This window comes from Prunus persica, chromosome G2 (assembly GCF_000346465.2).
Source record: "Prunus persica cultivar Lovell chromosome G2, Prunus_persica_NCBIv2, whole genome shotgun sequence".
NCBI classification, from domain to species: Eukaryota; Viridiplantae; Streptophyta; class Magnoliopsida; order Rosales; family Rosaceae; genus Prunus; species Prunus persica.
The window spans coordinates 16,793,610-16,815,671 of record NC_034010.1 but is presented as its reverse complement, the minus strand read 5'-3'; the positions used below and the strand labels follow the sequence as shown (position 1 = coordinate 16,815,671).

Genomic DNA, 22,062 nt, shown 5'->3' with positions numbered 1-22,062 from the left:
CTAAAATATGGCTCGAGGGAATGAGTAGAGTTGACCTTTTACTACTCTATGATCTTTTTTCTTCTTTTTTTTTCAGCTGTCCAAATTAATATTTACAGGCCACATTGCACTGACCCAAGTTGCAGGACATGGCACCCAACATACTTGGGGCTGTTTAGAACTACTTATGTAGGAAGCACTTTTGCTGAGAAACTATTTTTTATTATCTATTCTTAAACATTCTTATTAAAAATTAAAGTATTTTCTATAAAAAAAATACTTTATGACCCTTAGTCACTTTTAGGATTTTCTGCCAGATAGTCTTTTGTCAGATTGATATTTTTTATTTGAATTATATATGCACATGTTATGTTCATAAAATTATTGTATTTTTATACGCATGTTCCACATATTAATTTTCTGTTAATTACGATAACCACATGTTTCATTTACATTAGAAATTATTTAATAATGAATTAAATACGCCAAACTCAAGCTCAAGTTAGGACCATTCTGAAAAATTCGTAGCCCTCTTTTTCCCAAAAAACCCTCTTAGCGCCATTTTTACTTTGAGGAAGGAGGAAGTCATTATTCTTCATTGAGGGAGGAGGAAGTCATTATTCTTCATTTTCTTTCCCCTCCTCTCTTCCTCCATTTTCAAAGACATAAGGTTTTCCCTATATGTCTTCGTTTTCTTATGATTTTACTGCACCCATCATAGGCGGCTACATCTCGGTGTCGGATCTTCACCACCATCCTTTTTGTAGCTTCTTTATATGTTTGGAATAAGTTGTATACACTTTTGTGTTTTATGTGTAGTTTTTACCTTGATAAGTCTATAAATTTACACATTTATGTACTCTTTATACTTAGTTTTTGTAGGAGAATTTGATTTAAAAAGGACCTATTACTTTATTTTCTCAATTTTTAGCTTTCTGGAACAAGTAATAGGTTTTCAACGGAAATACAAATTTTTGGTGGAGTTTTAATACAAGAACAGTCATTTGCGGACCTATTAAGGCACAAGGAGGTGCAGCTGCACCTCCCTTCGCCGGAATAGCCTTTGTAGGAGTTGCATCTTGCCCCTCTGGTGAGGTCGGGTGGTGCACTCAACCTGTTCAATGAATTGCCTCAACCAAAACCAAGGCTTGTTGTGCTGCGCACAGTGGTGGATCCACTTAAGAGCGAGTGTAGGCTTTTGAAGAGAGATGGAAGGAGAGAGAGCAATGAAGAGAAAAAGAGATGGAGGGAGAGAGCAATTGAGGCCCTGAAATTGGGTCTGAAGTGATGTAAAGAGGAGGAATGGGAAAGAAGGCACGGGTCTTTCAAATACCGTTTGAACTTCAAAATTATCATCAAATAAATAATAAATTAAAGCTTTGAAATTGGGTCTTCCAAAAAGGCATCTATTGAAAATGAATGCATGGTTCTTTTAAAAACCTTTGAACTTTCGATATACTATTAAATAAATAATAAATGAAATTACTCCTGCTATATTTTTATGATGAAATAAACTCCCTTTTTTTCTTCAAACGCTGGGAAAGATGAAATAAACTCCCCCTTAATCAAAGTTCTTTTTTTCATTTTAGATTATATAGTTTTTTTTTAATTATAAATAAATTAGATTACATAGTTTTTTTTTTCTTCAAATTTGATTACATAGTTAACCTGCCATACATATGTTTCCGCCATTGGTTGTGGGCTTTTACCATTGAAACATTATAATTTAGTCCGTTGAGCTTCTAAACTCTTTAGTCATCCTAGCCAAAACTACGCCTCCATGAAATAATTTCCGAGTCTGCTAGTGAGACTTGTTGGAGATGAAAGCTAAGATCTTGAAGATGATTGTGGAATTTTTCTAGAATTTTCGGAGCAATCAATGATAGCAGTCTTTGAAGTTAAGTCAGGATAAGGTGCAATCTCGTCAGGAAGAATCTTATTTGAAGACTTTTCTGATTTTCCCGCAAGGCATGCAATATATGGCTGGAAAGAGAAGACAAAGACCTACAATTTACATATTTTTTCTAAATTTTCTTGAAGGAGGAATGATTCCAAACGTACATGCAAAGTAACTAACGTGTTATCCCAGTCAAAGTAGGAAGAAGAGTCAATTACTTACCCATTTTGGATTTATGTTTTAATTAGGTTTTTCTTTATTTTTTGGGCTGTAGCTAGAGTAGGAATAGACATGTGGTGTTTTATTTAAGCATGAGAAAAACAACTCCTTTGAGAGGACGCAAAGACTAGGAGAAATTGGAGACGCCGGAAGAGTACCGCAATTGGCTAAGTTTTATTGTTTCTTCCTTATGTTTTTGTTTATATCGAATTCTATGATTATGTGTAACTAATTTTCTTTTGCTAGGGCATGATGTAGCTCTAGTATGATAATCTAGTTTTCTTATTTTACCTATCTATTGATTGCCGTTTGATGTTGGATTCTTAATCACTGTGCTTAATAACTTGGTTGATTATCTTGAGTTAATCGGATGCAAATTAGAGTAAATACCATACTTAATTTGGGGCTTGCTTCTTGTGATTAGGATTTGTAATTCGTCTAGGGTAAATACCATACTCCTAGGGTTTACATACTTGTTGGAGGTTTTCATTGATCTTATTGAGTTTCTATGTATTGATATTTGACTTAAATATCATAGACGAATTGCATGTAGGAATATACGAGTTAGCTTAAATACCATAGGTAATTCATGAAAAATGAAAACTAAGCGACGACATCAAATGGTTAATTAATAGGTAGGTGAATAAGAGGCTAGATCAGATTATTAGTGGTGAATTCATTGTCCTAATGCTTTTATCAATTTGAATTTCTCATCCTTGTGTTTCGCGACTTTCAACTTGTTTTATCTTTTAATTTCGTTGATAATTAAATCATTCTTTCAAAAACCCCTTCTGTGTTTACGTGAGTATGCTACGTGTTTAATTTCTTGTTTATATAATTACAGTAGTTAAAGTATTTTGTGAAGTAAATTAGGTTAGACTAATTGGAAGTTGAACTCAATCCTCGTGGGAATGACCTCATATTTGCCATACTATATTACAATTGACCTTGTACACTTGCTAGTAAAATTTGTGTTTAGACTAATCTTTATAATCTCCATTTCTCAGGTTGTCTAAAATTCACAATACACCTCTCCCTTTATGAGAGTTTTCCACATCTCTTTTGTGAGAGTTTTATTTATATTGTTATGCCTTGGTTTTTCAAGCTATATCTCCTTTTGATTGTTTTAAGTTTGCAATCTTAGTTGGGATGCCAATGTCAGAGTTTCTTTGATCTTGCATGATTGTTAGGGGAGACGCACCAAATTATCTTAATTTTAATATTAAATCGTTTTATTATTATTATAGCCCTTTGTGACTAGTTTGTATTAATACTTTGTAACTAGTGATTTTTTTGAATTAATATTATTGAACTAATTGTGCTGGAGCTGGCTAGGTAATATTGCTCTTTCAGGTCTCCAGCTGGAGCTAGCTACGTAACATTGCTCTTTGAGGTCTCCATATAATTAAATTAATAAGATACCTTATCACAACCGAAGAAGCATCTAGCTACTTGAGACAAAAAGACAAAATTCAACAGGGATGTTTTAATTAATTAAAACTGAATCCAAAATAATAATTAAAAAATATAAAAAGAAAGGAAAGAAAAAAAGAGAGGAAGAAATTAACGATCCAGAAGCCATATTATATTGTTTCTAAGCTACACATTGAAATGATTGAGAGAAAAATAATATTGCTTAAAAGATGATGTTTTTCATACGAGATTATTCATTTTCACTCTATGTTGTATTTATCTAGAATCTAATACGGTAGTCAATAACTTATGGCATGTTTACTAATTGTAATTGGATTAGAATGAATTAAACATGATGAATTGGATTGAGAAGAATTAAATTCCAGATTTCTATTGAAGTTGTTTAGTAAATTATATGGATTGAGGAGAGTTAGATCCATATTCTTATTGAAGTTGTTTATTAAACTATATGTAATTCGAGTAGGAGTGATATTGATTACTAAAATATCATCGGTGTTAAATTAAAATAGATAGTAAACACACCATTAGTTCATCTAGGACATGAATAGAATTTGGTTGGTAATTTTTTAGACTGAAATTTGACATGTTCAGAAATAAAATCCTCTTTTTAGTTATGCTTCGTTATTCAAGCAAAAAAATAATAAATAATAAATTAAAATTTGGAATTTATAATTTATAATTTTGTTTTGCAATCAAAGCACACATAAAACGTGTGCTGAAACCGAAAGACTCATTTTCATTTTCAGTTATAACAAGGTAAAAACATATTTTAGTTTAAACGAAAAAAAACTTCTTTTGGGGGTTTTTTTTTTCTTTGACCAACTTCTTTTCGTTTTGAACGCCTCGAGAACGTTCTACGAGCGACTCTATAAAAAACCAATTTTTTTTTCTTTTTCGGTAACCAATCAAATCAAAATCAAAGCAGAGATCGAATTGGAGACGGAGAAAAAGAGGCGGCATTTCTCTCTCTTTCTCTAAAGCCAACTTGCAACGTCTCCTTCTCATCTTCTTTTAGGTAAAATCAGTAAAGAAAGAGTGTAGAGACATATACATACGCAAGGTCAAACTTTCTCACCTCCATTCACCAAACGCCTTTCTTACTCAAGCGCCTCCGACTTTTCGGTAAGTCCTCTCTCTCTCTCTCTCTCTCTCAAGTGTTTTCTTCGGGCTTCTCTTTCTCTTTTTCTCTGAATCGATGTCCATATTCAAAATTTGTTTAGTTTGAATTCCTGTTTGCTTTTTCTCTGATTCTTCCTTGAACTGAATCTGTTTCTTGATCATTCTCGAAACCAAGACATGGGTTTTGCATATTTTTCTCATCACTTTGATGGGTTGGTGGCTAATTTTCCATATTGTTAAAATTTGAAGTCTTTTTCTTCAATTTTTATGGTTATGCTTGAAGGTCAAATCTAGAAATTGTTTTCTTTGAATTGATGATTTGAGGTTAATTGGATTATGGAAAGGAGATATACTTATGTAGCTTGAAACACATACAAAATTATTTGTAGAGAGAGATGGGTTTTGCCCTCTTTGTACATGGTGCTAAGCATAGTTTCCGCCTCTTGTAGTTGCTGGTTGTACCAAGAATTTTACATTTTTACTTCTTGTTCTATGTTATATGTAACAAGTTATCTCTGTCTTCTCAGTACAATCACTTTTCCTTGATTTTGTTTTCGTTCATATATCTTGTAGTTTGAGCTTTAATAGCTTAAACCATGTGGTAGGGCCTCAATCATGGGGTGTATTCTAGCTGGCAGTTGGTTTCAATTCCTAGTAGGATGCCCTTTCTTTTGGTTGATGCGACTGAATGAAGCCGGAAAACATCAAATCACATATTTCTGCTGGTAGGAATGGTTGGTTTGTGGTGTTATCTGATATGTTGGTTTACTTGTAGTACAATTTGGTGGGACTCTATGTTTGATTGTCTCTAGCTTTTGGGGGGAATTTGTGCTTGGTTCTCACTAGCTTCTTGTGGTTTACTATTATCTGTTTTCACGGCAATACAATATATTTAATTTGTGTAAGGACTGAACCATTGCTTCTAGCTATTAGTTTCTCTTTATTCAGAGTAGTTACATTATTAGAGAGCAACCCCAGAAACAATTGAGAAAACACCTTTAGCAAACATAAACAAACCGAACTTACGATGATGTCTTGAGCCTAATACAGGAGTTACTGTAGTTATAAAAGAAATATTTCAAGGTCGATTTCCATTGTATTCTATTGCTGTTTGTTTATGCGATTCTATATGATGTCCTGTTGTTTTTGTAGTTGCCAGTTGGATCCTTTGCTGTTTGAATAATATGGAGCTCAGCAGTAATTCTTGGTTTTGAGGATGGATTTCTGAATTCTTCTGTTTGAAACTTTTGTGCAATACTATTTTCTTATATGGCTGTAATAGTTGATAATTTGTTGTTTTGCGATAACATGTAACTTTGTGGCTGTATATTGGCTTTGATTTATTGAAGCCCAGATTTACTGAAGTGGTGTATATCCCAAGAAGATCATAAAGTACAAGTACTTGAATCATCATGGCCATTAGCTCTCCCATAGTTTGTTGATCTTTCCCCTGATTTTGGCTGGTGAAAGGGGATGCATTTCCATCGTAAAATGAACAACTTTGTGACATTACTAATTGAGATATTTGGAACTTTCGTGCACTGTCTTTTATTGAAGCTGTATTCTTATTTATAATCTCTTTTCCTTGTCAGCCATTTTTATCTTAATTCCAGTTAACATTATATGTTTGGATGGATGCAGACCAAGCAGATCAGACATTTTATGGATAAAGCCAGACTTGGAAACGGGGCTCCTGAAGAAGTGACTCGTGAGTCGCTTATCGCCATTTCTTACCCTGAACCAGAGAAGATTATCACTTCAAATCTCTCATCTGGAAAGCTGAATGGTGGAAAGCTGAACGGTGGAAAGCTGAATGGTGAAGCTCTGGTTAAAACGATAGTTTCTGATGGAGAAGATAAGTTCAGGTCTGAGCTGATCTCTATTTCCTACACCCAGTCACCCGAAGTTGGATCCTTACCTGTTAACCATGGGAGAACTTAAAGACTAGGCTGGAAGCCCTTTCTGTATTGATATAATCAAGTGATACTGTGTGCATGGACTTGTATTCCGTGGAAGCTTTTACATATTCTGTAAAATAAACCTAACAGTTCCTTGGGACAATGAATGGAAATGCATTTCTGTCTGGCTTCTTTCTTACCTATTTTAAAAGTTCCCCTTAAAATCTCAAAATTTACCCGAAATCTATTGCCTCTTCTAAGTAGAGCCTTGTGTTAAGGGTCCTATTTATGGGGATCCTATATATTGTTGGGTTGGGCCTCATGAAGAATTCTATAGTGTGGGACTTATGTATCGTCCTTACGTGAGGCCTTATTTCTTAGTTGTTGAATTAAATTAGTTAGTCTGATCTAACGGTTAAGAGATATGACCTCATCTAAGAGCCATATATAAGGGCCTCATTATAGGATCGTTCACTTTTTTAGGTCTTCGTTTAAAAATTATTGATGCAAAAAATTAGCTAAATCTGATTATTATCTGGATCACTTCAACATTTATGGGTGAATCTTAATTTATTAACTGGATAATTTCTACACGCAAGTTATGCCGAGCAATAAGCCATCACATGCATGGCATGTATAAAATTGTTCTATGCAAAAATTCCAAGTTAATAGAATCACTACAATAAACAATTAAAAAGGTTATAACAAAAAAATTCTGGCTATTTGTCCTACATGGTGTAAGAAATCACTTGAATGAAAAAGAAAGGAAAAACAATTACAACATGATTAGTGAGAGGTGTAATACTTTCCATCTAAGATGTATTGTTTTTCCAAGTCTCTGAGAGGTGTTGAAATTTGGCTACAATTCAAAGCCCATTTGTGTGGGTTTGAGAAAGTCAACGTGGCCCATTTGTTTAGTGGTTAAGGAGTTGTCTGATAATTATTTCATTTTTAGTTTTTAGTTATGGTTTTTATTTTTCTGGAAATCTGAAAACATGTTTGGTAATAGATTTTGTTTTTTATTTGAAAAAAGTGAAATTTAGTTTTCAAAATCAAACTTTATTTTTGAAAAACAACTTAAAATTATTTTCTTTTTTTTTTTTCTCTCCTTTCTCATTCACTAATTTTACATCACCACATGTGCATTACACTCTAATTACCAAAGCTCAGTATTTGGGACCTGCCAAGTTGGACCAGGCCACTCGACTCTTGCATATGGTCGCAGACCCAGTTCAAGCTTTGGGACCTCTAAATCCAAAATTCACAAAAAAATCATCTTAACTTCAAAAAATTTACCTTATGACATGCACTTTCATTCTATAATCTCAAATTTACAATTGGACCCCCAAAAAAATTCAATTTCCAAATTGCACATAAAACTGAAATCAATTACCAAATAATTTTTAAACAAATTTTCTATTTTCAATTTTTTTAAAAATATAAACAAAAACTGAAAATTAGAAATTGAAATAATTATCAAACCAACCTTTAGTGTTTTAAAGTTAGTCATCTGATCCCAAATATAAAAGTCATGTTCTACTCATTTGAAGGGTGTGCCTTCCACAAGAATAACCCAAAACAATAGATGGTTTAGACATTGGGTATGTCTAAAAAGGATGTGTGCATCTTTTTCACAATCAGGAATGGACTATTCACAAACTTGAAGTGGCCTTGTTCAACTCAAACATGCCTTGCGTAACACCTTGCAAAGCCAACACCTTTGTCTCTGATATTTGCTCCATCGTCGTTCTCTGCCCTCCGTCAGCTTCTTCCACATATATATCTTTGGCTTCACAAGGTTTTGTCTTATAGCATAGCTTTAGGGTTTTTATATAGGGTGGTGAAGTGGGTTTGTGTGTCATCCAAGACGTGGCTGTACTGACTTTTGTTGTTTGGCACCTTTAAATTCGTTGGTGCCAAAGTTTAGTTCAAGAAATTAATTCCTGTAAAGACTCTGGCTTTTTGTGAATTATATGTAAATTAACATTATGATAAGTTGATTGCATAGAGTAAATTATGTATGTGGGTTTATTTGTTTTTTTTAATTAAAAAAAATACGAAAATATGTATGTGGCTATTGGCAACTTCATTCAACCCTTTCGTTAACCATTCTTTAATTAAGGGTATTTTGGGAGTTTTAAAAAAGTTTCACCTATATGACTAGCCATTGTTAATTGGCTCTTTTTTTGTTGAAAATTTTAATTTTCTGTTTTAGTTTTTTGGCTTATTATCACAAAACGTCCTTAAAGTTTACGAAACTATCAAATTGCATTTTAAATATTTTTTTCGTGTCATTTGTGGTCCTCAAGGTTAGTATGTATGATCACAAATGGTCCTCGCCGTTGGGTTCCGTCAAAAACTCTGTTAATTTGTTGATGTGGCATATATATATATATCACAAAACATCCCTGAGGTTCATGCACCTATCACCAGGGACGGACCCAGGATTTCAAACTTGACTGGACTAAATTTAACTTACATATAAACATACTAAGTAGATAGAAAACTCGACCGTATGATGTAATTTCATTGATAACAACAAAGTATAATACCACTAATCAAAGGGGGACATAAACAATTTCTTCTACTTTCTTTTTTTTTCTGCTCGCTGTGCATTCTTTTTTTTTTTTCCCTATGTGTAGAGATGTGCATATTTCCTTTTCTCCTTTTTAATCTCCAGTGCATTGCAAGGAATTACTTAGGATGGTAGCTTATTCAATTGGTTGGACTCACTGGCAGAACCACGAATTTTTTAGTGAATTTGCAATTTTGACTAGGATTTATTTATTTATAAATAAATAAAAATAAGCGTGCTCTAGTGACGGCTTTTATTTCTTCAATACGTAAGAGTTAGGTTATTCTTGTAAAACTCTTTGTGGTGGCTTTTAACTAGATCGACGTTAAGTCCCTTCATGCATTCATATTATACATGAAAAATTATTTTATGTAAAAATATTGGCTAAGTATGAAAAATAGTTTTTCAGAATAATCATTTTTTCAAGATAATTTTTGGTGGCTTTTATTCCTACATCAAATAAGAAAACTTGATTTTGTGAGATTTAAGTATGAAGTATATTGACTTAATGAGCCATCATTTTTAGCATAAATCTTATTTTGCACTAAAACCGATTTTTCATATTTTGATTTGGTGAGAATTTGATTTTCTAGTATTTTTATTTGAATCCAAATGGGGAGTACTTCCTTATTTATATTGTAAAATTAAGTAAATGGAGTAATAATCTGCCACTGACTGGGCTATAAGCTATGCCTATGGTCCGTCCCTGCCTATCACAAATGGTCCCTACAAAATTTTTTAATTTAAAATTCATAAAATTTTGGTTTTCTTTTTAAAATTTTATGAATTTTAATTTATTTAAGAATATATATTATATTTTAAATACATGTGACACTATATTATTGTAGATGTGGGCTCCATATATATGTCACATCAACAAACTAATGGAGTTTTAAAAAAATAATTTAAAATTCATAAAATTCAAAAATGAAAAAAACTAAGGGTTTAGGGTTCATAAATGGTCCTCAAGATTAAAATCCTTCTATAAAAGTTTTTTTCATTTATAAATAATTTAAAAAAGAAAACCAAAATTTTATGAATTTTAAATTAAAAATTTTAAAAATTTCGTAGGGACCATTTGTGACAGGTGCGTGAACTTCAGGAATATTTTGTGATATATATGCCACGTCAGCACACTAACAAAGTTTTTGACGGAACCTAACGGCAGAGACCATTTGTGATCGCACATACTAACCTTGAGGACCACGAGTGACCAAAAAAAAAAATATTAAGGGTGCAATATGATAGTTTCGTAAACCTTAGGGACGTTTTGTGATAATAAGCCTAGTTTTATATATATATATATATATATATATATTTCTATTTATAGAAACAACAATAATATTTAATTGATGAAAGGGAATTTCACAATGGGGTGGGCTAAATTTACCTGATGTACAAACCTACTAAGAAGATAGAAAACTCGATGATATGAGTGAATTCCATTGATAACAAAAAAATTCCAAAAAATCTTTGATCTCTTAGGTTTTTTATGTTGACCCAACATTATAAAAGTATAACCTATTAAATAATATATACAAAACAACATGTCAGCAACTAATTAATTCATTAAATCTCACTGATCGATAATTCATTATTCATACAAGCAAGAACACCAAAATTATTATCATAGTTTTATCTATTTCATGACAATAAAAGCCTTTGACTGGTTTTCTCAAAGGAACTCTATGACAAAATGTAATGGAAGTAATTCTTTTAGCTATAGTATGAAGAGAAGGAAAGCTAGTGATATGAATGGTTTCCAAAAAATCTAGAAATAGTAGATCATGTGTTTATCAACTTAGAATTGATGTAGAACATAATTAGTCCAAGTAAAGTCTCCGATGTTTTAAAAAAGAAAAAAATAGTTTCCAATATCAGCTAACATTAATTTCACACTAATCGGGGAAAAATTTATTATGTTTACATTATTTTTATCCTTTGCAAAGATTTGCAAGTCAACATTCTAGTTAGTAGAGGTGGGCTAAATGTAATTTTGAGTTGAAGGAGAAGAAAAGTCACTTGGGCTATAGCCCAGGTTAGTGCCTTGCTAGGTCCGTTCCTGTACAACAAGTACAAAAATCGGGTTATGTCCTAGAGGATTAGGTGAGTATCTCTATATATAAGGGTTCGATCGTCGGACTATCTAAGTAGCCTATCATCTCAACAGGAAAGCAAGAAGGTTGGTCAAACTCATTACAATCAAAGAGCCAATTGAAATTTTCTACAGATTATTTGGGGAACATGTTGGATTTTAGTTGCAATTAAATGAACTAATTAGTTGACTTGTGTTCAAGTGAATAGCAGGTGACCAAAGTTTTTTTATGTCGAAAAACTGATAAAATGTTACACACTGTGAGATGAGATAAGCTTCAATTTTCTATCCCGGCATGCTGGAGAGTATCCAAATTAGAATTAGAGTGTCCCAGAAAAAAAAAAAAAAAAAAAAAAAAAGAAGTGTGAATTTTGAATTTTCTCAGCTATATATGATTTGTTTGACTTTTTCTCTCCTTATTACACCTTAATAAATAAATAATTTGTAATGTATCCCTTGGATGAAATTTAATTGAGGTGTCATATGAAAAAGAAAAATCAAGCAAATTATAACTAAGAAATCTACGTAGAGAATCCAGATGCATTAGAATTTTATATTATTATCGACAAAAAATCCACAAATGTGAGAAAAGTGAAGTGTATTGCCAGCTATGACTCTGATTGGCTGATATATATTTCATATATGGTTGGATAATATATATTAAAGATCAATCACAATCACCAGTTACAGGACAAACATGATCTGGGAAAGGATGTGAACGAACATGAATCCATCTTTGTGCTGTCACTTTAGGGAGCATAAGATATAGACCTTTGTTAAGTTCCTCGTCTGTTATGACTTGTATAGAAAAACAGGAAAAATAAATAATAAAAAATTTCCGCTACCAAATCTATAAGAAATATTGTAACAAAAAATAAAAATAAAATTTAACATATCAATCGATTAACGGTATCTGAATGTATATGATTAGTTAAATATTTAGTGGTATAAAAACAACTTGAATTGGATTATCTGTAATCCTACTAGAACCAAATATAGTAGGATTAGAGATAATCTCTAATCCCACCAAAACATTGGGATTAAGTCGGACAAGATTATGTCCAATTTTAATGCGCTATGTAATAACATATTTTAGTTTATGTTTTCAATGCATTAGGGAGGAAGAATTAAACCTAGAATTTGGGGCGCAATATAGTAAATATCTTTAACCAATAGAGTTTCAAGTTCCTTATGATAGAATGTTTCAGTTCATTTAACCCTTTCATCATGTATAATACCAAACATATCGCTATTTTAATGTTATCCTCTCAAATCCAATGCCAGTCAATTACCAAACTTGAATAGTCTATTAGTATACTAGTGCACCAAAAAATAAAATAAAAAGTCCATGCTTTCCCTTGATTCCATGTTTACTTGTATCCTTCTTTTGTCTTGATTCGAGCATTTACTTGCCGTCCATAATACATGTAAGTTGGCCAAAAAATTTCAAGCTATCCTTCTTTTGTCTTGGATTTGGTGCATCCATTACATAATACATTGACTTGAATTGAAGAAAAAAATTTCAAGGTACAACTTCGAAAGCATCCTCCAATTATAGCATTAACAATAAACAAAGAACATCTTTTCTTCATTCAATGTGGATTTTCAAAGTGTTAGAACCCAATCAAAATTTCAAATGCTTATATAACCTATCTTTGAACTTTGCTCCACTTGGTCCGGAATTAAGGCAACTTACAATATCCTGAAATTTACGTGAGATCGTACGTACGTGTTAAATAAAATTTAAAAATCAAAAATCAAAATCAAAATGTAAATCATTGTAGGAATCTTGTTTTCTATTATGTCATCATGATCAAGTTCACTGACTTTTGTGTTGCAGGCCTAGACGGCTGGCTAGCTAGACCATGGCCATTGTTTGAATTTGCAAAACAAGCCCCTAGACCTTTTAGCACAAGTAACAGACATATTTAGGGGACCTTTTGGGTAGTGGAAGGCAGTGTGTGGATGAATGATAAATGGATCTAAACTAGTTGATAGGCGTGGCATATTTTGACATTTTTGGAGTTCGTGGTGCCATTTTCGTAAGATTAAAATCCACAGTACTAGCAGAAGAGTGGTTCTTTCTCCATATCTAGTGGCCATATTAACGTCTTTAAGCAAAAGGAAATGGATGATTATGTCTTCTCTTGTCACTAATGAAAAGCCAAATCTTTTCTATGTGTAGACGGACTATGCTTTTGTGATTTCCTCAGAGCCAAAATCTTTCTATTTGTCAAACTTTTTAATAATCTTTTTTCCTTTTTGTTAAAATTATGTCAATGTTGCTTGAATTTGACAAGTGGAGCTCTTTCTCAATTTTAAGGACTATACTTATTGTGATTCGATTAAATAATAAATTAATAAAAATGCATTAAATCAAATCAAAATAATGAAATCTGGACTTTTAAACAAAGAGAGAGAGGCTATGAGGAAACCCTAGCCAACCAGGTCGGTGGCTTTTCTCCCTTTCCAATCTTCTCCCCTCCTATCCTCTCCTCTCATCTCATTCTCTCGATTTTCCCCCTTATTCTTCTTTGTTATTTTGTTTTGTGGTGTGGGAGCAGCCGCCATAAAACGATGTCGGCACAATGATTGTTGGCCCACATACACAACGATTTTGCTCCATTTGTTAGCCTTCAACATGGATTTGGAGTGCAATGCGGTGAAGATGTCGGATTGCGTTAAATTCGGGTTTAGCCGGTATGGCGGTATGACTATCATTGGATTGCCTGGAAGGATGTTGAGCGATGGTCTGTCTTTTTTTTTTTTTTTTTTTTTTGTCTAATAATTTTTAGGGACTATTTGGGAGTTGGAGGTGTTTTATTTTATCTTTAGGAGACTTTCTTTATATTTTTTAGGTTTCGATTTTCGATATGAATCTGCCGATTATGTCGTTACTCGGCAAATTTGTATTGTATGTTTGAGTAGACGTGCTTTTGGTTGCTCAATCAGGGATTTTAATCACTTTATGGGGGCATGCATGACCCTCTCCAATTGAGACATTGGACTAAATTTGTTTACTATTGCAAATACCGTGACGAAATTGGGAAAATTGAAATCATAATGACCAAATTTGATTTTGAGCCAAACTTTAGTGACAAAAAAAATGTAATTAACCTTAATTTTGTTAATAAAAAATATATTTTTTAATCAATGTGAACAATAAAATATTATTTATATATGTAAATGGTAAAATATTGTTTACCTTTTTATTTACATGTAAATATTAGCATTTCCGCATTACGGATGATAGCAACACCTTCGTGATTGAAGCACAGTTAGAACTTAGAAGTACTTTCATTTGATTTTTGTTAATGTTTGGGATTTGTTTAAGGCTTAGGGGTTTATTGTTTGGGATCCTAAGCTCTAAAACCCTTCTAATTTCAAATGTCATGACTACGTGACAATAAACTAAATGTTGTAAAATAACTGGGATATGTGCGAATATTTAGCTGCACGTAAAGTAGATGAGACACAGCATTTAACGAGGTTCGGTTATGCCTACGTCCTCGGAGAGCAGCAGCAGTAACTTTTCACTATATAAAATAATATGGCTACAAGAGTGTTTACAATATGTGTGGCTCACTGAATTTTCTCTCTGCTCACTCACCCTCTTTCTTCCTTCTCTTCCTCTTCTCTGCCCTGACTCTCTTTCTTTTCTCTTTCTTCTTCTCTCTTCTCTCTTTCCTCTTCTTTGTTTCTTTCCGTTTCTCCCTTTCTCTTCTGTCTTCTCATTTCTTTCACTTTGCAGGTTGCCTATTTATAGGCAGATTGGTGCAACTCTCGTGAGTGTGCAGTAAGAAAAAATTGCCGACAAACTCTACCCAAAGTCTCCAAATGAATAGTTAGTGGGCTCCACACAAAAACTTTACAACACTAAATAGAAAACATTTTCAGTTGCCCGACAAACTGTACATTCAAACATTTTTTGCCACAAACAATTTTGACTTGCCTGGCATCTAACTTAAAAAAAAGAACATATTTACTATTGTTTGGTTTGAAGAGAAGAATAATTTAGGGAAGTTATTTACACTAACACCTTTTAATATTTTCGGTGTTTTTATAAAGAGGTTTTAAAAAGTACATGAACACACCCTGAGGTTTCAATTTGTTTTCACAAAACCTCTTCTGATTGATCCTTCATCCAAAATTTGAAGATTTCATACATAATATATATTTTTCCAAATAACAAAATTAACCTCAACGAATGTATGTGCAATCTAATCTTAAAGATTAACTTTGTCATGTGAATAATTTTTTTATCTATACAATCATCAATCTTTAGAAGAAAAATCAATGAAAATGGGTTTTGTGAAAACAATTTAAGACTTAAGAAAGTGTTCGTGTAATTTTTAAAACCTCAAGAGGTTTTGTAAAAACATTGAAAACCTCAGGGGATATTAGTGTAAATAACTCTAATTTAGTGCATGCTTGAAATTTCCTATTTTTATATTTTATACATTTAACACTAAATTTTAAATATTTATCTCCTACTTTATTGAAATGCATAGTATTTTTTATATAATTTAATTTTGTTAACTTATTTATATATTTATTATGGATGCAAATAATTTATATAAATTTTGTGATCATAAAGAACAATACAATATACTAATTTCTATTGTTTGGGTTTATAAAGAATAATGATTTGATTTTTTTAAGGAACAATTAATTTTTTTTTTAAATTACGAGAAAGACTAAGATTTATTTATTCTATTAAAAAAAAAGCTTGGGAATTAGAGCTCATAAATCCTGACTATGATTGCCCCCTAAATTTCACATGGATGTGTACGTTTTGAAAAATTCTATAACAAAAAGACAAGTGCCTCTATTGCGGTCACTACAAAACAACCTCCACCCACATCATGCTCACCCCCCCAACCATCCCATCTTCACCATAACTATCATCACCACTACAATCACAACAATAGGACCACCAACATTCCACAAATCAAATTCATTAAATTTTTGACTAGGGATAGTGATGAGTTGAATCGAGAGTGGGTATGACATTCTCATTTCCATTCTAATTAAGTATTTTTCCCTCATTCTCGTATTCATATTCGCAATACTCAATTTGGTCATTTCAAATTTACTCAAACTATTCTAATCCTTTAAAAAAAAAAAAGAAAAGAAAAGAAAACTACAAACTACATGACGCGAAAAAATAATCTCGGCCGTGTTCCTGACACCCCTCCAATAAAAGCTGGTAGCTTTCACCATACGCATTGCTTTACGATTGGTCAAAATGGGCGATCAAAAGGTGACCCTTGTTTGCTTTTTTGACAATCTTGGCGATGGACTGTAGCCTGGTTCGGCTTTAATGTGCTTGCTCTCTCGGTGTGGCACCTTTCCAGGTTTGAAGAACTTGTTCCAATTGCTCTTGCTCTCTCCGTGAGGCAAAAATGCCCCTTGGTTTGAAGGGCTCGGTTTCTTCTTTTGCTCAGGCCACTCGTGTGGGCCTGCCTTAGGCCCAAAGTATGTTTCTTCAATTGTTGCTTACCCTTGAAGGCTCACTCTTTTCATAATCTATATACGTTGTATTTATTTCTTTATCTATATATATAAAACCCCAGTTTAAAAAATTATACGAACACCCTTTGATGTATCAATTTGTTTCTACAAAACCCCTTTTCATTAATTTTTCATCCAAAATAATTATGATTTCATACATAATTTTTTTTTTGCAAATAACAAATTAACCTAAATAAATGTATATGCAATCTAATTTCAAAGGCTAACTTTGTCATTTGAAGAATTTTTTTTCAAATAAAATCATTAATCTTCGGATGAAAAATTGTGAAAATAATATTAGTCCTAAAGGGATGTTCGTGTAATTTTTAAAACTTCAAAGGATTTTATAAAAACACAAAAAATGTCAGGGACTTTAAAAAAAAAACACACATCAATGGTACACATAAAAAGAATCAAAACCATTTACAATACGACAGGACCAAATATAGATAAAGAGCAAGCCGGCCACCTTATACATGTCTGCATCACCATGTAATAACCCATTATAGCACAATATTATATATTTTTCCCAATTAACATATAATTTCCTTCATTTATTTGTTTTTATTCTTATTTTTCTTCATAAATCCAACTTTTCATTTTTCCAATTTAGCCTTTTTTATTTGGGTTTGGTAAAACAACAAACTATCTCCCTTGGGCCATGCCCGAGAGTATTTATATATAAAGGTGTGCAAACATAGAGAAGCACAAGAAGACTGTGAGCTTCTTCTCTCTGAGTGTGCAACTGTTTTCTCTGTTTCTCTAAGTACAGTGATCAAAAACTAAAAGAGTAGAGTTTGGTTCCCTTTGTTCACAAAGGCAAAGAATATATTATGTCGGGTTTGGGAGTTGGAATGGAGCTTGGTTCCTCCATGTGGATGGTCCTTTTGTGCAGCGTTTGTGCTCTTGTGGCCCTCAAATGGCTTCTGCAGAATGCAAATTCCTGGTTATATGAAACCCCGCTGGGTGAAAAGCAGTACTCTCTCCCTCCTGGTGACTTGGGCTGGCCTTTCATTGGCAACATGTGGTCCTTCCTCAAAGCTTTCAAGTCCTCTAACCCTGAAACCTTTGTCAACTCCCTTGTTTCCAGGTTCACATCCCTCTCAATCTCTCTCGGCTACAAGTATATGTATTTTCTTTGTTTTCTTCAAGAAAAAGTTTATCTGATACCGGATGTCAAGTTAGACGTTTCTAAAGAAAATGACGGAGGCATTTTGGTAATTTGAAGTTGGTTTGGAATTACCAAAGTGCCCCCCAACGTAGGTGAACGTTTATGTTCTTGGTCTGTCTTGAATGTACCTTAGTGAATTGCGGAATCAAGAGAGATCACAAAAACAGTTGATTCGACAGTAGAGTAGGCCGTTTTTGTCATTTTGACTGTCACATCCATAACACCAAGCTTTGTTGTCTTTTTATAACTAAACTCTCTGCATATTTGACACTTGTGGAGGGCAGTCTTTACACAATGTGGCTGAGTGCCACCGCCACAAATCATGCAAATACTCCCAATTTTTGCACCCTTATTTATGTTTAGGAGAGCCCACCACCTCTATGTTTAAGAGGGCCCACTTCTTTTTATGGCCCACGCCTCTTTCACAGCTGAACTTAGACAATGGTTATGATGGTGTAAGATTACAAGTAAATTGTCCATGTTATATGAAGTTTGGGTCTAATAAGAAATTTTAAGAAAAGGGTTTTATTCAAGTCTTTGATATAGGGCCCCACCTCCCTCTATGCAGAAAAACTTGTATGAAATGAATATAGCATTGTTTTGTAAATCTCGGTCAATTACAGTCTATTACGTTGAAAAATTATCACGTGTGACATATCGTGATTGGTCGAAAATAGCAAACCTATTTCATGTAAGTGTTTCTCCCCTAATCTCCTCCCACAATGGTGTCAACTTAAGACTAGAAAACATCCCAAAAGTTTATATGAAAATTTAGGGTTTAATAAGAAACTTTAAACAAAAAGAAAAAGGAACAAAAAAAAGGGGCAGGGTTTTTAAGATTTTCCATGGCATGAGAATCTCTTTCTTTTTGTATAATTTAATATGCTTCCCTTGTCCTCAAGTCTTTGGGTTTTAGTGGGGCATAATGGAAAACAGAGAACAGAGAACCCACGTTGGTTATGGAAGCAGAAACATAATTAGGAATAAGTTCTCCACATGTTTGAGTTGATTGACTAACTGCCTTGATAGGAAGTTATTCTCTTTTTAATATTCTTCTTTGTTTTTCTTTTCAATTAGATAAGAAGCAATAGGAAAAGTTTCCAATTAAATAACATATGTGTGTGCTTGAAACTAGACGATGAAGTAACAAGTTGAATATGTGTGCCCACCACTACAGTTGATGGGATTTAGTAACAGCAGATATGATTTCATTACATCACTTGCTTTTCTTATCTTGTCTTCCATGTAATCTGCCTTAGGAAGCTGAATTCAAAGAACATTAATTGCATTTGTATGGTGCTATTGGGTCCCTTGAGAATAATTGAGAAAGAAAATGTGAACGAAATTTGCAGCAAGAAACAGAATTATGCCAGTTGTTTTGATGATGTGAATGGAAGAGTTTATCTTTATGCTCCACTTTTAATCACTTCAAGTTAAGAGGGAAATAGAAACACGCACACGCACACGCACACGCACACATCTAACTAGATTGCCTTATCAATGAACAATGCAGGTTTGGGCGTACTGGAATCTACAAGGCCTTCATGTTTGGGAGCCCAAGTGTCATCGTTACAACGCCGGAATCAAGTAAAAGAGTTTTGACAGATGATGATGCATTTAAACCCGGCTGGCCTCTTTCCACATTGGAACTAATTGGAAAGAACTCATTCATTGGTATATCTTATGAAGAACACAAACGTCTAAGAAGGCTAACAGCTGCTCCAGTCAATGGTCATGAAGCATTGTCCATGTACATGAAGTATATTGAAGACATGGTCGTAACATCTTTGGAGAAATGGTCCAAAATGGGAGAAATAGAGTTCTTAACTCAACTCAGAAAGCTTACTTTTAGGATTATCATGTACATCTTTCTGAGCTCAGAGAGCGAGCCAGTCATGGAGGCTCTGGAGAGGGAATATACAATTCTTAACTATGGAGTTAGGGCCATGGCAATCAATCTTCCGGGATTTGCATATCATAAAGCACTTAAGGTGAGGAACTTATAAGTTGAATTTCTTTTCTTTTTGTTTTTCCGTAACATGGACATTAATATTTGTATTTTGTTTTAGCATCTAACTGAGTCATTTTCATTTCAGGCTCGGAAAAATCTTGTCTCTACATTTCAATCCATTGTGGACGAGCGAAGAGCTCAAAGGAAGTCCGGAAACTACATGCCAAAGAAGAAAGATATGATGGATGCTCTGCTAGATGTTGTTGATGACGATGGAAGAAAACTTACAGATTCGGAAATTATAGATGTTCTGTTAATGTACTTAAATGCAGGCCATGAATCTTCTGGACATATAATGATGTGGGCCACCGTTTTCCTACAAAAACACCCAGAATATTTCCAGAAAGCTAAGGTAGATGAATTTACGTAGCTTTGGATAGTCCATCTAGATTAAGTTCTTTAATTGTGTCATATTTTCAATATTAGGGACTTCTTTACCCAATGTCACAATGCATAGTAATTTTTAGCCTTCACTTTGCATCCAAACTCAATCAACTCTGATTTAGTCCATATTTAAAATAAAATTATTGCCTATTTAATGAATTCTGGTTTGCTAACATGTTTGTTTGATCAATGCAGGCAGAGCAAGAAGAGATTTTAAAAAGGCGGCCACCAACACAGAAGGGCTTGACGCTTAAGGAATATCGAGAAATGGACTATCTTTCCAATGTACATAAGTGACTCCACTTTCATTTTTATCCAGACCCTGCCATAATATTCTAGCTAACCCTTTTAAACTCCATAGGTGATTGATGAAACTCTTCGTGTCGTAACATTCTCACTTACCGTTTTTCGAGAGGCAAAGAAAGATGTAAATATAAACGGTGAGTGCATGGTTCTGAGATACATGGTACTTTTACTCCGCATCATCTTCAGTGGTCATAAATTTGTTTTGATTTGGAACCACCTTAAAAAATTTACTTATTCGCTTGGATTTCAGGTTATAGCATTCCTAAGGGCTGGAAAGTTTTGGTCTGGTTCAGGAGCATTCACTATGATTCTGAAATATATCCAAATCCAATGGAATTCAACCCTTTTCGATGGGATGTAAGTTCAGAAGAACTTTTGATGTACTGATAATTATGACAAACAGTAATTTATATCTTGGATCTGACTTGTTTAACTGCTCTCTGCTGGCTCAGAACTACACACCCAAACCATTAACTTTTCTTCCCTTTGGAGCTGGAAGCCGGCTGTGCCCCGGAAATGATCTTGCTAAGCTGGAAATCGCTATTTTCCTTCACTATTTCCTCCTTAATTATAAGTGAGTCATCTTGCAACCAAATTCCATGACTAAACTTACAAAAATGCATTTTGTTTTTGGGTTCCTTTTTCTGTATGTTCTTCTAATGTTTCTGTAATATGGTGCTGCAGAATGGAACGCGCTAATCCGGACTGCCCATTGATGTACTTGCCACACACTAGGCCAAAAGACAATTGCTTGGCAAGAATCAAGAAAACTGGATCTGCATAGACATGAGTGGAGAAGTGAAGAAGAAAGCACATAATGTATTTAATATCGAATGCTATGAAAACCCAACGTTTGTGTCTCCCTCATATATTAGCTTTTTAGGTTCTATGTTTTTGGTTGGCAAGTTTTGAACTTAGATCTGCCCATCTGTTACTAGACAGGAATGGAAATGCGATTGACTAACAGGGTCGGGTCCCAGCCTTAAGGGGGAAAATTTCGGGGGGAAAAATGGGGGTCGATACGGGGATACTTGAGCCCGACTCGATAAGTGATGTATTTGTTTTTAATCAATAAATATATAATATAATATAACAATTAAAAAGTTACCTAAACTTTTTAATCACTTTCATTACAAGACAAGATGTTTGATAGAAACTACATCGATATGGATTCAACTCGAGCCTGTTAGACTTTAATAGGTTTATATACTCAAAACACATACCTTGATCCGACATTGTGATAATTACTGCACAAGAACTTGATTTCTTGCTCTAGAAGGAAACTGAAATTCTGCAGCAGTATTCTTGATTGGTTCCCTGGTTTTAGGCAGATTTGCAGTAGGGTAGTTTCTCTATGCTATCTGGCTCTTGAATCTCTTCTTGATGGGGTAGAATAATTTGAGAGTGATTTGACGTTAGCATAGGGACCTCCCTTTTATAGGCATAGTTTAAGAATCTTC

At 33.6% G+C, this 22,062-nt stretch overlaps 1 protein-coding gene and 1 long non-coding RNA gene across 2 annotated transcripts; both read left to right on the top strand.

Moving 5' to 3' along the window:
* Positions 4,415-6,747, top strand: LOC18785233. Its single transcript, XR_002270367.1, has 2 exons — positions 4,415-4,651; positions 6,290-6,747. It is a non-coding gene; the product is annotated as an uncharacterized LOC18785233 (long non-coding RNA).
* Positions 17,339-21,653, top strand: LOC18784549 (ent-kaurenoic acid oxidase 1). The gene is made up of 8 exons (XM_007217961.2): positions 17,339-17,820; positions 19,415-19,892; positions 19,998-20,264; positions 20,492-20,581; positions 20,658-20,736; positions 20,853-20,959; positions 21,055-21,176; positions 21,287-21,653. The coding sequence occupies exons 1-8, from the start codon at positions 17,564-17,566 to the stop codon at positions 21,384-21,386; spliced, it is 1,500 nt and encodes a 499-aa protein (XP_007218023.2). The 5' UTR covers positions 17,339-17,563; the 3' UTR covers positions 21,387-21,653.